Below are 15253 nucleotides of genomic sequence, written 5' to 3'. Positions count from 1 at the left end.
TAAGCAGTTTTCTTGACTCTGTTGATATCAAGTAAGTGTATTCCTTTAAAAATTAAAAATTAGGAACTTTAGAGTGGAACCTTCCATAAATCTCTAACTTTTGAGATTCCTCTGATCAATATTCCTATTTGATGATTCAAACAATTGCACCGAGATTCTTCTTTTCCCATTCTACAAACATCTGTAAAATTGAAACAAAGCGAAAGCTCATTTATTATTAAAAACATCGGGAATACATTAATATTTGATGTTATGAGACCAAATGGGTTATATAAAAGAAGTGTAACCAAAGATTGAAACTGTCCTATTTGAAAATTATACGTGGTAACATTATAGTATTTATTTTCTTTGAACAGAAAGGCAGATCTCACTTGTTCACATGTGTGATTTCTGGGGCTGCTACAATTGGTGGTGAGTCACCTTGACTCTGTTGGAGGGCCTTTTGTGTTCATAGACGTTCATAAAATGCCATCTAAACGGTCTTAAAATTTTATGAAAAATAATTATTAAAAGGAAATATTTGCATTGTAAATTCACACCAAAGTTACTTATTTATGGGAACAAAGAATGCAAGAACAATTTATGATTTTTAAAAAAGATTTCACATCAGTTGCATTAGTTTGGTTATAAGTTTTCAAAACTCTGCTTTTCTCTGTCTTGACCTTTGGTTCTGTCTTCTTGACCTTTGATCTTTAGTTCTCATCCTATATTATTTTTAAGAAATCATTTTCCATTATTTTTACTTCTATTGCTTTTTTAATATTTTAATTTACTGGCTGTTTCTAACTATTGTAAATATAAAAATGTCTATTACCACAATCATTTCAAAATACAGAAGACTAGACCCTACGTCTGAGACATAGTCAAAACGGATTTTGTATTTTAGGTTGGTACGGCACACAGTACATCTGTCAGTAGTGGATTTCATTTGTTTGGTTGTTCATATATTATGAACTCTGTGTTTTGTGGGCTTTTTTTTGTTCAAATTTTAAAATTGTGTGACATTATAGAAAATTTGAAAAACAGAATAAAAATTGTCCACAGCCCTCTCACCCTAACACAACCATTGTCTGTTGTTATGCATTTTCTTCCACGTTTTTTTATCCATATCCACTTTTATATTAGTAAAAAAGTAAAGCTCTCGTAGTATGACTGTTGTATTCTGCTCAGTTTTTTTCCACTTATTATTATATCAAATGTATTTTATGGTGCTCTAAATTTTTAGAATTGTAATTTTAATGATGTCAACCTCATTTCTTTGCAAAAATGTGTAATTAACCATTCCCATACTTAGGTATATGTTGGATACTTCAAGTCTTTTTTTTTAAATTTTGTTACTGTTAGAAATACCAGTAACATATGAAATCATAGAATTGATAGGTATAATACTTATCTATAACATGAAGCTTATTTTAATAGCAAATGATTCTTAATTTACATATGTAAGCATTAAATTTTATACTCTTTGAGTGAATGGTGTTATATAAATGTAATGAAATGGCTTTGTCAATGACCAAGTCACAACTGCCTGAGTTTATTTTATTTATTTATTTATTTATTTATTTATTTATTTATTTATTTATTTATTTTTTACTTAAAAGAAGTGTCAGTGTTGAATTAGAGAACTTGCTAAAAATCTTAGTTTCTGGTCATGAGCCTGTGTTGCAAAACCCCTTAAATTACAAGTATTTGGGAATATTCCTGTGTCTCTTGGTAGACTGGGAGCTTTTGGAGGGCAGTGACACTGTTGTGTATATTTTTATATTTTACACATCATGTTGAATACAGAGACGTATCCAAAATGTGTTGTTATATTTGGAAAAAATGTCTCTAACAGAAAAGAGCTTACGATTTTTAAACCCTAAAATATGCTACTGCTCCTTTATCTTTTCTTATTTACTTATTTCATAAAGTAACAGAAGGCTCATCATTTTTTCTACCGTACATCTGTGTATTTAAAGTAACTTTTCAGACTTGCTGTTTTCATCATTTAATATTTGAACCAAAGTCTTGGTAATCTTTTTTTTTCAAATTTTTATTTAATTTCTGGTTGGTTAACATACAGTATAATGTTAGTTTCACTTGTAGGATTTGGTGATTCATCAGTTACTTGCAAACAACACCTGGTGCTCATCACCACACATGCCCTCCTTAATACTCCTCACCCATTTAACCCATCCCCCCACCACCTCCCCTCCACCAACCGTCAGTTCTCTATAGTTAAGAGACTGTTTTATGGTTTGCCTCTCTTTTTTTCCCCCCTGTGGTCATCTGTTTCATTTCTTTAAATTCCACATATGAGTGAAATCATATGGTGTTTGTCTTTCCCTGACTTATTAAACTAAAAGAAGAGCCACTTAAATCCATGGAGTACTTTGCCTACCTCATTGGGTTGCTGTGAGAATTAAATGGATTAATCCACATGAAGGCTTCAAGGGTGTCTGTTATCTAGTAAGTTCTCAATACATATCAACTACCACCATCATGACTTCTGTTGCTTTGGTATTGATATTATCAATAAGAGAATTCTGTAAACTCAGACCAAGAATTAATTACCTTTTTATTTTTTTATTGTTTTCATCGTGACATAATAAGTCATCTGGTACTTCAGTACAAAGAATGTATCAACATAAAGTAGTGAAAGGATTGTTCAGTAAGTATTTTTGGGACCATTGGTTAATTACTTAGAAAAATATAAAGTTACAGCCTCACCTCACAAGCTTGATCTCATGATTACAGCTGAGTAATTCCAGATGGGATAAAAAAAAATTAAGTGTAAAGCCATGCAGCCCATTTTTTTTTTAACTTAAGAAAATATAGGTGAATATTTATCAGACCCAAGGAATAGGAAGATCCTAAAAACAGTGGGAGAAGTCACAAAAAGAAATGCACAGACTCAAATACATCAACATTTTACATTTCTTCAAAATGGAATGTTGAAAATCTTAAAAAGTGTTTTCATCAAATTAGGGCCAAGGACTGTGACCTTAAAAGACATGTGTACATGTATGTATTTATGAAGACCCCAATAAGAAAGTGATCAAAATGTGTGAACAATTTAAAGAAGAAATAAGGTGTGCAGCTGGGTGATAAACATGAAAGAACGGTCAACTCCAATAACAGACAAGATGAAATCATACACAGTTTTTCACTTGTCAAATCACTGAAGATTTCAAAGCGAATTAGAAGTCTCTTCATGAAAGACTGGTAGTATGGGTAATTGTATTTGCTGCTGGTGGAAACGTACGTTGTCCTTCACTGATCTGAGAAGCATGTGGACAAGATCTATCTAGCTTCTGGCAACTTATCCTAATGGAATAATCCACAAGATGGAATAAAGGGAATGTTCAGGGATGTTTATTGTGATCTTCTTGAAATAAGGAGCAAAAAACAAGCAATTTAACTGCTTCCTTTTATAGTAAAAAAGACTTTAAACAAAGCCTCGCAATTATATGATAAGCTAACAAGTCACTGTAAATGATTTCTACTGGAAAATATTAGATAAGAAGTGTCTCCTTGCGATTAGTGGGCTGACCCGCAGCTGCAGTTTTACTATAAAGTCACTTTCCTATTGTAGTAAAGTAGACGTGTCGTTCCTTTAAAACACACAAATCTCTAACAGCTGTGGGTAAGCTTGCTGGAAAAAGCCTGTCCATAAAAATGTTGAGCCAATTATAAATTACAAAAATGTGAAATATAAGGAAAAATATATTTTGTGTAAAACCGTGCCCTTACTCCAGATTCCTTGTTACTGTTCCGTTTCCCTTCCTTCTTTAAAGCCAGTTCTTGCTAAGATTTGTGCGTTGACGGTGAACTGGAATTAAATAGGTTCTAGGTTTTTCAGTTACCTGAAAGGATGCTTTGCTTACTTTCAGTTCAAGTCTACATTTTTAAGTCTTCCTTTTAATTAGAGAACCACACAAAAGCTGAAGGTAAGAAATTGCCTCTTCCTGACACAGAGTTAACTCTCCTTTAAGCTTAGACTTAGCCCAGGTGTGCTGACACATCTCTCACTGTGTTACCCAGGTTTGAAAATTACCGTCTCCGCACTGCCTTGAACGGCACACTGAATGAGCTATGACCCCAGACTACTCACGGGGGATAGATTCTTGGAAAATAGCCTGTTTTGTTCTTTTGGTCTGAGAAACCATCACAAGCAATTACTCTGAATTTTGTACCTTTTGTCATATCCTCTGTTCCAGCTGTTTTTTATTGGTTGCTCTGGGTTGGGAATTTTTATTTTATTCTGTGTATTTATATGTGTGGATATATAACATGTATAATAAAAAAAATATACACACACACACACTGTGTGATATAAATATGGAACATAAACAGGTATCTGGCTCAGGAGAGTACATGATCATGATAAGACAGAAGAGAAGGATGCTCTTTAAATTTAAATATTGTACCAGAAATAACATAGATCCCTAGAGAGATTATCTGGGGGCAGGAAAAAGTGAAAGGATAGTGCATGCTAAATTTTTTCTGCTGTGTTTCTTTAAAAAGCTTTACTACTTTAATAGGGTACTTTTAATATTTAACATCTTTAAATCTGGCTTTAATTTTAATAACTTCTTTATATTTAAATGCTGTTCTTTTATAACAGCCAATTAAAAACTTATTAATAAGACCCTTAACTTATTTTTCCCTTTCTTGCTAGTAGACCGTGTACTGTGGGAACACAGGGAGGTATATGTTTCTGCCTTCTAGGTACTTTCAGTTAGTTGGAGACATAATCAAGTACTAATCCATAGCCAGTATATGTAGGTATTTACCATATGCTTGGTACTGGGCCAAATGCTTTACTTACTTATTTTTTAAATGTTTGTTTATTTTTGAGAGAGAGCGAGCAGGGGAGGGGCAGAGAGACAGGGGTCAGAGGATTTAAAGTGGGGTCCACACTGACAGCAGAGAGCCTGATGTGGGGCTCGAACTCATGAACCAGATCATGACCTGAGTCGAAGTTGGACGCCTAACCAACTGAGCCACCCAGGCTCCCTTGGACCAAATGCTTTATGTGAATTGCTTGTTTAATCCTTAACAACCCTGTAGGGTGGATACTGTTATACTCATTTTAAAGTTGAGGAATGAGCCTTCAGGTAAGTTTTTGAAAAAGTTGGCAAATCACACAGCTGTGTCAGAGCCTGTGGTGACCCAGACCTGGCCACCTGTGGTCCTCGATTTTTAACACTCAGGACTGCTGCTGCTGCTCTAATAGAATTGGCGTGACGACCTGACTGCCATTTTTCTTTTGTGAGTGTTTTGGGTCAAGACACTTAAGCTTCACAACCTGTGGGAATTCTAGTCGTTCGGTAGTTGCCACCTGGAAAACTGACGTGAATGAGGTCAGGACCGTGTCATGGTGCGCGGGCAAGTGCAGTGACGTCTGTGACGTCTGTGTGGCCAGGGAGTAAGGATGTAACGGGCCAGATGGTCTCCCAGGTTCCTTGCAGCACTGTGTCTTTGTATGCGGTATTTGGTCCTTACGTCTGCCTCTTAGAGTTTTCTCTTGTGACAGTACCAAATGTGTCCTGCTTTCTTTGTTGAAATTTACATTAAGAGAATGAAACAGGAATGAAGTAGGGTTTTGCTATTGCCTTTTTAAATTATTTGAATTTAGAAAACTTGTATCAAGCACCCTACAATGAATGTCACCAAACTAACCCTATGGACCATGGTCCCCATCTCTGATGTCCCGAGAACCTCACACCAGAAATCTGATTACCTTCTCTCTTTTCCCCACCATCTCTTTACTGTTTATAATGAAAGTAAAAGCTTCAGTTAATTGTAAAAACTCAGTTAGGTAAACACTTTCACTGAAATGCAGGATTCAGCTAGCATTCGTGGCTCAGAAATTTTTTCAGGTTTTCACTCTTGGACTTCATTTGCTTTGGATGAAGCATTTATGTCCTACTTAGAGTCATTCCTGGGCCATAAGTTTGTTAGTGACTTGAGTAAAACCCTCCCTCCATGCAAGCAATAACCACGAAGAAGTTTCCCTTTCTACCTGCTTATCCTCTAATTGCCTCACATGACACAAGAACCATGGGAACCTGAAATTCGAACACTCTGAAACACCAGCATCAAAGAATTAGAATAGCTGATGTGTAATTTTTGTGCTCAACCAGGAGCCATCTTCTACTGGATTCCAGAGTGAGTCAGCAGTCACAGGTGACAGCAATGGGGGGGGGGGTGGGGGTGGGTTGGGATGGCATAACTAATTTCTGCAAATTGGTCTGAGAAGCATTGCGCTAAAGCCCTGGTGGGGGTTGTAAGGATCCCTCCCACTTCTGGGGTGACGTTGTGAGGACTCAGATGTAAGGGAACCTCTTGAGACCCTTTCCCCAGTATCCTGAAAAGACACACGATAATAAACAACTTTCTATGACCCTTTATATAGAAGTTTAAATCCTGCCTGTCTGTGTGCTTTTAGAATTGACACTTTTTCTTCATCCTGGGGCCCGGTTGGCTCATTTCCCCCTGTGCTTCCCTGGAATCTCATCCTTCTTTGAGAAATACCAATGTTTTATCACTTGTCCAATTTGCCTTTTTCTCTTTGCCTTGTGCCTTTGATATGAGAGCTTTGGAGTGATTAACTCTTGTCTCAAATCCTTTGTAAATCTTTTCCCTCAAATAATCCAAGTATCTCAAAATCAGAATCACTCATGGTAGGCCACAGAAATATACTATCAGATGAAGTTGTATCTCCCGATTCTTAATAGCCTGGCTGGTTTTTTGTTAAACTGTGAACCCGTAAGGTGAGTGGTATCTAACTCCATGGTTATTGATAATTGTTTTCAATACGGGCCTTTATTTTGAATCCTATTAATTTCTTAAATCCAGTGGTAATATTCTTTTTCATTATGGTTCCTAAAATTCAAACAAAACAGTTTTAACATTCTTGCATTTTATTATAAAATACCTCTATTTAAAAATTATTTTACTAATCAAATTTGATCAATATTTTTTCAAGAGAAAAAAATATCATTTTCTAAGAGAATGTATTTCTTTACATTTAAAAATGTACTTTTTAATTTTAAAAATGTGCATTTTGCTTTGTACTATGGAGCTGATACATATATACATATATATGGATATGTGTGTATATATATGTGTGTATATATATGTGTGTATACATATGTGCATGTACACATATATATGTATATATATAAATACATATACAACTATATATACAACTATATATATTTATAAAACGTTTCAATAAGCAGAACAGTTTTCTCTTCCTTAAAGTCTGGATTTTGAGGGTTGGTTAGGTCAAGAACTGATTACACTTCTTGCCGAATTCATACTGTTTATATGGATGCAATCATACTGTGTATGATAAGCATCACTATTCTAGAAAGGAAGTAAAACCTGAGTGATGCAACAACATGAAGGGCAAGCAGAATGAAATGGGGATTGACTGAGAAAAAGAACTTTTGCCTCAGCTTTTGGAGCTCTTGGTGTGAAAAATGGTAGCAGTGAGCTGGAGAGGTCTCCTTAAGCAGACATCAAATTTATTGAAGTACTTCTAAAATTATTTTAGCAAAGGATCATGTGATCTATTGATGGGAGTACACAGTTGAGACTATGAATCTTATTTCCAAATTTCAGTAGGCTTCAAATTATAAAACCATAGGCGTTCCATAGAAGAAAAAGGACCTGGACTTGGTCATTTACTCCCCCTCCATTGGAGTCTCATAAAAGTTAAAGAACTTGCTCTTTATGACTGGCTCGTTCCGTCAGCCTGATCCATGTATAGGCATGTTTGACACTGAGCTGTCCCTAATTTAGTTTTCTTTTTATTCAACAATAGATGCTTGTCTGTGCAACAGGTATGTTGTTAGGTTATGCTTACAATACAAAACAAAATATTCTAGTGTTTATGAATGAACGAAGTCATCATTTATATTTGACATTTTTATAGGGCTTTTAGCTTTTTGCTTATCAAATGTGTTCATCAGTTAATCCATGATAAATTATGATTTCCAACTTACTTTGCTTTGTATGTATTTTACTCATTGATTTCTGGAAAGAACTCTATGGTTTGGAACTGAATAAAACTTATAAAACTACAAAGATAAATGTTAGACGATTCTCTTATAAATTGTTTTAATGAAATTGTGAAGTATCTTTGTTTTTTTCTGTTATAGAATATACTTGTAACAGCCTTATGGTTCATAAAACCCAGCCAGATTTGAGGGTTTTTTAATTTTTGTCTTTTTGAGGTTTCTTTCTTTAGTTCTTATTACTAAAAAAATATATATATGTATATATATTTTTGCAGCTGGTTTTAGGAGAAGTTTCCGTCTTAGTAGAAAAGATAAGAAAACAAATAAGTCCATGTATGAATGCAAGAAGAGTGACCAGTACGATACAGCTGATGTGCCTACATATGAGGAAGTGACACCCTATCGGCGGCAAACTAATGAAAAATACAGACTTGTTGTCTTGGTTGGTAAGTGTGTCTTTTGTATTAATTCTGATGAAATAAGTGAGGTGGTAAGAATTTAACATCAAAGGGCATTATGCTTGAGGATTTCAAGCCACAAATCTCATTTTGAATACCTTTTGTTTGGTCTCTAAAATGACATTTCAGTCTTTTGTACTCCTATGACATTCGTGAGACTTAAGATGTCTATGAAGAATGGCACTGGCATTTTAGTGGGACCTCTGTAAGGGGGGATAGAAAACACATCGCAATATAGTAAAGTAAATCAGTGTAACTAAATAATAGAAACCAATATTTGTTAATGTAACATGGTGTCTTTCACATCATTTTGAGGCAGTAGCCATGGTGGAACTTCTTATGGCACTTAGGCCTTCAGTGAAATAAACTATTCAGCAGAGCTCTGGAGTATTTAAAGCTGGAGAGTCAGTTCATGAAACTGCTTAAAGCAATTAATAAATATATGTGGTGATTTCCATAAACGTTGGCTGGTTTGACTCATAGTCACGTTCTAGTGTCTGTCTTATCCACCCTTCATAGCCACGCGTGCAGTCGTGACCTCCGTGTTACTCCACGCACCTCATTCTGGTTGCCATTTCTTTAAAAATTTGGTGACAGGGGCGCCTGGGTGGCGCAGTCGGTTAAGCGTCCGACTTCAGCCAGGTCACGATCTCGCGGTCCGTGAGTTCGAGCCCCGCGTCGGGCTCTGGGCTGATGGCTCAGAGCCTGGAGCCTGTTTCCGATTCTGTGTCTCCCTCTCTCTCTGCCCCTCCCCCGTTCATGCTCTGTCTCTCTCTGTCCCAAAAATAAACGTTGAAAAAAAATAAATAAATAAATAAATAAATAAAAATTTGGTGACAGGTAATTAAGCTCCAGTGATCAAAACCAATGATTTGGGGGGGGGGGGGTGGTGGATAAGAATAAAGGAGCCTGGTATCTGTTGGTAATTATTCCTTCATAAACTGAAGACGATCATGATGGGGATGAGAATAAATGGAAAAGCTAAAGAGTCACCCCTTGTATTGACACAGAGTCCTCTGAGAGGTTACAGCAAATACTCTTGACGGTGGTGATGAGTGGGAAATGATGCAGTTTCTCACACCTGATGGCCCTGGAAGAGATAGTCACATCATTTGCATGATTTAGAAACACATACTGCAGAGTTTCCCTTATTAACAGTGTCCCTTTCTTCTAATCAATGGATATGAAAGCACCCCCCAAGCCCCACCTGGAGGAACATTCTACATCTGTTTTTATGTTTACTGTAGAGCCTGCAATACCCCAGCTTCCAGTCCCTATAGAGTTGGGCTAAGGGGAATATAAGTGTTCCCCAGTTCTAAATCCTTTTGTGCCTCATGGGGGCTACTTGGACTCCCTGCTCCTTTTCTACCCCTGTGTCCCTCCCAGCACCCATCTTAGCAGCATCTCTTCCATCCCCGTTGCATCTTCTGCTCTTCAGCCAAGGTCTGCTGCTTATCTGATGAGAGATACCTTGTGATAAAAAAGCAAAGATAGCATAATTTCCTGTTTCTCCTTAAATCTGAGGACTCTCTGTAGCCAAGGAGTCACTGTTACATCTGTGCTACTTTTGGTTTTCCCGGGGGATCAAATTGAAAGAGGAAAGCAGAATAGACTTTGATCTCTTTTTCTTTCCTGTAGGTGCTAACCTCCGGGGTGAGGAAGGAAAGATAGATGAAGATAAACTATGGGTCTGAAGAGTAATGCAAGGAAGAATAAAAGTAAATCATAGTCACAAGCAACTAAAGATGCTTGATGGTTATGGAAAATAAATACTCCCTAGAATCTTCCAAAGGAAAAGAGGTTAGGGGGATGTTGGCCTCATGCATGTTAGAAGTAGCCATGCACTTTTGTTAAATGGCGCTATATACAGATGTCACAACCCTCTCTATAGTTCTTAAAGGAGGTTTCTAGTATCTTTTTTGTGGATGCCTTGAATTTTTTTTATGTAGATAATCTTGTTATCTGTGACCAGAGACAATTTTATTTCTTTGTTGTAGGTATTTTCATCTTTATTCGTGTTGTATTCTCTCTTTACTTTAGACTCTCCAGTATGATGATGAATGGGAGTAGTGAGACCATCTTTTGCTTTGTTGTCAGTCTTAGGAAGAAAGTACTCAATCTTTCACCATGAAGTATGATATTAGCTGTAGGTTTTTTTATAGATGCCCTTTACCAGGTTAAGAAAATTCCCGTCTATTGTTAGTTTGCTGAGAGTATTTATCATGAATTGATGTTGAATTTTGTCAAATGGATTTTTTTCTGCATCTGTTGAGATGATTATATGGTTTTTCTTATTTGATCTGTTGAAATGGTGAACTGCATTGATTAGTTTTTGTGTGTTGAATGAGCTTTGCATGATGTATTAGCCTTTTGCACAGTACTAGGTTCAATTTGCTGGTCTGTAGTTTTCTTAAATTTGTTTTCATCTGCTTTTTGTATTAAGACAATGCCACTTTTATAAAATGTGTTGGGGAGTGTTTTCTCCTCTTTACTTTTCCAGGAGAGCTTGTATAGAATTACTTATTTTCCTTTAAAATGTTTGGTAGAATTATACAACAAAACCACATCTTGGCTTGGAGCCTTTTGGGGAGGTTTTTAACTACAAATTTAATTTCTTCTTTTAAAAAGTAAGGAAGAGGACGAACGGGGAGAGGAAGAGAGCATGTGAAGAGTGCATCTTTCTACCTTTATACACACACATACACACACACACACACACACACACACGACTATTCAGGGTGTCTTTCTGAATGAATTTTGGCAGTTTGTGTCTTTGAAGCGATTTGTCCATTTCACCTAAATGGCCAATTATATAAGCATAAAGTTGTTCATAATATTTCCTTAATATCCTTTAACTTTCTGTAAGGTCTGTAGTAATGTCTCCACTTTCATTCTTATTATTGGTAATTTATGTCTTCACTCTTACATCCGGTATCTATTGCTGCCTAACAGGTTACTACAGATTTAGTGACTTTTAAATAGTGCATACTTATTATCTGAATGTTTCTGTGGGTCAAAATTTGGAGAGTTTAGGCATGGCTTAGCTGGGTCCTCTGCTTCAGGATATCTCATAAGTCTCATAAGGCTGTGCTCAAGCCTTGCCATGAGGTAGTCTTCTCATTTGAATGCTAGACTGTTAAAGGATCTGCTTCTAAAACCATGTATGTGGTTGTTGGCAGAGTTCATAATGTGCTCTCTGTTCTTTGCCATATGAGCCTATGCAACATGGTAATTTCATCAAATTGTATTAACTGAGAAGGGAATAAGGCAAAATATTCCATGTTCTATTGGTTAGAAGCTAATAACAGGTTTTGCCCACAGTCAAGGAGAGGGAATTACACAGGCGTGGAAAACAGAAGAGTGAGGATGATTTCTGGCCTTCATACAGTCTAGGTACCTTAGCTCTTTTTCTAATTTATTGATTTTTTATAAAACCACTTGTACATTAAATTTTTTTTTCTATTTTCTAAGTTTTATTGACTTGTGCTCTTTATTATTTCCTTCCTTTGCTTACTTTGGATCCATTTAATTTTCTCTTTTTCTATTTTCATAAAGTTGAATCTTAGACTATTGACTAGAAACACTTTTTTTAAAGATTTAACTATTGTTAGGCATAAATTTATAATTTTCTTCTAAGTACTTCATATTACAAATTTTGATCTGCTGTGTTTTGATAACATACCACACAGATCATAATATCTTCTGATTTCCTTTGTGATTTCTTTGATCCATGAGTTTAGAGTGTATTAATTTCCAAATACTTTGGGATTATCATCTTTCTGTTATTGATTTCTTGTTTAATTTCACTAGGGTCAGTTAGTACACTTTCTATGATATCAATTCTTTTAAGTTTATCAGATTTTGGCAGGGCAGGGGTACCCAGGATATGGTCCATGTCCTCTGGTGTTCTATGTGCACTTAAAAAGAATGTGGATTCTGCCATTGTTGGACAGAGTGATCAATACATGTTATTTAAGTCAAGTTGGTTGATAATATTATTCAGGTCTTTTATATCCTTACTGATTTTTTGTCTACTTGTTCTGTTAGTTGTTGGGAAAGGAGTGTTAAATTCTCTTTAATTGTAGATTTGTCTATTTCTCTTCATATCAGTCAGCTTGTACTGAAGATATTTAGAAGCTCTGTTGTCAAGTGTACACACATTTAGGAGTGTTATGTTTTCTTAATGATTTGGCCTTTTTATTATGTAATTTCTTGAAGTCTGCCTTGTATGATATGTAATAGCCACTCAAGTTTTCCTTTGCTTATTGCTTGCATAGTGTATCTTTCCCCATCCTTTTATTTTAACTCATCTGTGTGTTTATTATTAAAGTGGATTTGGGGGTGCCTGGGTGGCTCGGTCGGTTGGGCGTCCGACTTCGGATCAGGTCACGATCTCGCGGTCCGTGAGTTCGAGCCCCGCGTCGGGCTCTGTGCTGACAGCTCAGAGCCTGGAGCCTGTTTCAGATTCTGTGTCTCCCTCTCTCTGACCTTCCCCCATTCATGCTCTGTCTCTCTCTGTCTCAAAAATGAATAAACGTTAAAAAAAAATTAAAAAAAATAAAGTGGATTTGTTGGTTTGTTTTTTATAGATAGCATAGTCTTGGATGTTGCTGTAGTTATCCAGTCTCATAATCTATATCTTTAATTGGTATGTTTGGACCATTTATATTTAATATAAACTATTGATATGGTTCAGTGCAGCTCTATTATTTTCATTTTAGGTCTATTTGTTTTCTGTTTATCCCTTTGTATTTTGTTTATTTCTCTGTTCCCCTTTTCTGACTTCTTTTGGGTTTTTTGACTTATTTGATTTTAATATATCTGATGACTTTTTTGCTTTATTTCTGTGTATAATTATTCTCTAGTTACTTTTGAGGTGTTTTTTTTTATCTTTGATTTTAAGCAGTTGGATTATGATGTATCTATATGTGCTTTATTTTTAGTTTAATGTGCCTGAGTTTACCAAACATCTGAAATCTATAAATTTATGACTTTGACAAAATTTTGGAAAATTTTGGCCATTATTTTTTCAAAGATTTTTTTTTTATTTTTGTCCTAACCTCTTTCCCCTCTACTTCTGGGACTGTGATAGGACATGTGTTCGACCCTTTAGTATTATCTCACAGTTTCCTGATGCTGTAATTACTATTATTTTTTTTAGTGTTTCTGTTTTTCAGATATGACCATTTCTTTTGATTAGTCTTCAAAATCTCTGACTCTATCCTTATTATCACTGTTTTGCTATTTAGCCCACTGACCAAATAATTTTCTTTCAGATACTGTGATTTTTTTTTTCAATTGTGAAATTACCGATTCTTTTTCATAGCTTTTGCTTATCTGGTAAGAACTTTATTTTTACATTCATTTCAAGTGTGTTTACTTTAGACTCATGATGGTTACTTAAGATAGCATCTTTATTGTTTTGGATAATTCCGGTGTCAGGCTCATCTTGTGGTTGGCATCTGTAAATTGTTTTTGTTTTGTTTTTGCAAATCATCATCTTTGTGCATCAAATTACTTTTGTTCTGTATCCTGGACATTTTTAACATTATTTTGTATAGACTTTGGATCTTATTATATCCCTCTGGAAAATGTTAAATTTTTTTAGCAGGCTATCAGCCTGGTTAGGCTTAGTCTGTTTGCCTCAGTTCAGTTTTCAAGTCTTTGCTATGCTGCTTTGGGTCTGTTCCTTGCATGTGACACTTGTGTTAGCCAGAGACTTACGCAACGGTTTAAATCTTAGTTGTGCTGCTTTGGGTTCATCTCACTCATGCACAGCTTAAGGAGGGGTAAGCCCACAACTTTTGTGGGGTCTTAGCTATTCAGTCCACTGCCCCTTGGACAGCTCTGAGATGGAGACTCATCCTCTGGACAAAGTCCAAGAACAGATGGAAAAATAAAAAGGGAAACTTTTTCCCCTTGGGGTGGGGGGGAGGGGTCACCTCTCCAGATTGGATATCCTTCTATATTCTTCCTGCTTTTGTTTGCTTTTCAGAGTCTTCAGGTTGTTGCTTTTTGTGTGCTGTCCAGGGGTTTTAATTGTGATCAGTGCAAGAGATAGCTTGTAGAATGCTTACCTCACTAGAGTGGAGCTTGAACTCTCCAAGCTATAAACTGTCACAGATGCAATTTGCCTCTTCTCACCGGCAAGCCTTGATCAGCCTCCTCAGAATTGAGTGATACTACTCTAACTTTCAAGTCGCCTCCTCAAAGTTTTAAACAGTAAACAGTTACCAGGACAGAATACCACAGCACCATCTGGACTACCTTTTGCTAAAGTTATTCTCCCGGAAATATGTTATCACAACATTCCACTGTCCGCTCCAAGTCACAGAATGATCTAAGGTATTTTGGCTGCTGCTTTACATAAATGCTAGTTGTCTAGGTCCACAATCATTGAACTAAAATTCATCTGGCTGAAATCTTCAGTGGAGAGGTTAGTTTAATTGTATGCAGTTAAGTTGCCCTAAATCCCCTTTGCCCATTGATCTTTGGGTTCCTGGCACCTGATTCTGAATTCCGTGTGGACTCTGTCCTGTGGGCCTCGTGCCTTACTTCCTGACAGACAAACTGCTTGCTCTTCTCACTGCATTTTTACATTCCCAGCAGGATCCTATACTCCTTTTTTTTTTTTTTTTTTTAAGCCCTATGATGTCACTCATGCTGCAGTGACTGTTCTTTCTCTGTCTCTTGCTTGGAGTTCCTTAAGTTTCTGAGGCTTGGTTCTCAGAGGAGATGTCCCCTTTATCTCCCAACAGGAGGCTTGCCCTCAAGATAGTC

The 15253-nt window shown here is 36.2% G+C and overlaps 1 protein-coding gene across 8 annotated transcripts in view; it reads left to right on the top strand.

The window, feature by feature from the left end:
* Positions 1-15253, top strand: part of MPP7 (MAGUK p55 scaffold protein 7) — a 210276-nt gene that overhangs the window by 145673 nt on the left and 49350 nt on the right. For 6 of the 8 annotated variants that reach the window (XM_045465774.1, XM_045465777.1, XM_045465775.1 and 3 more), the window contains one exon: positions 8291-8461. The exons of the other annotated variants lie outside the window; for them this stretch is intronic. In XM_045465774.1, coding sequence (XP_045321730.1) covers positions 8291-8461 — 171 coding nt within the window. The remainder of the gene's footprint in view (positions 1-8290; positions 8462-15253) is intronic. 8 annotated transcript variants of the gene reach the window in all.

This window comes from Leopardus geoffroyi, chromosome B4 (assembly GCF_018350155.1).
Source record: "Leopardus geoffroyi isolate Oge1 chromosome B4, O.geoffroyi_Oge1_pat1.0, whole genome shotgun sequence".
Taxonomy (NCBI): domain Eukaryota; kingdom Metazoa; phylum Chordata; class Mammalia; order Carnivora; family Felidae; genus Leopardus; species Leopardus geoffroyi.
Note: the sequence above shows the minus strand (reverse complement) of the source record. Positions and strands in the feature narration are given on the sequence as shown.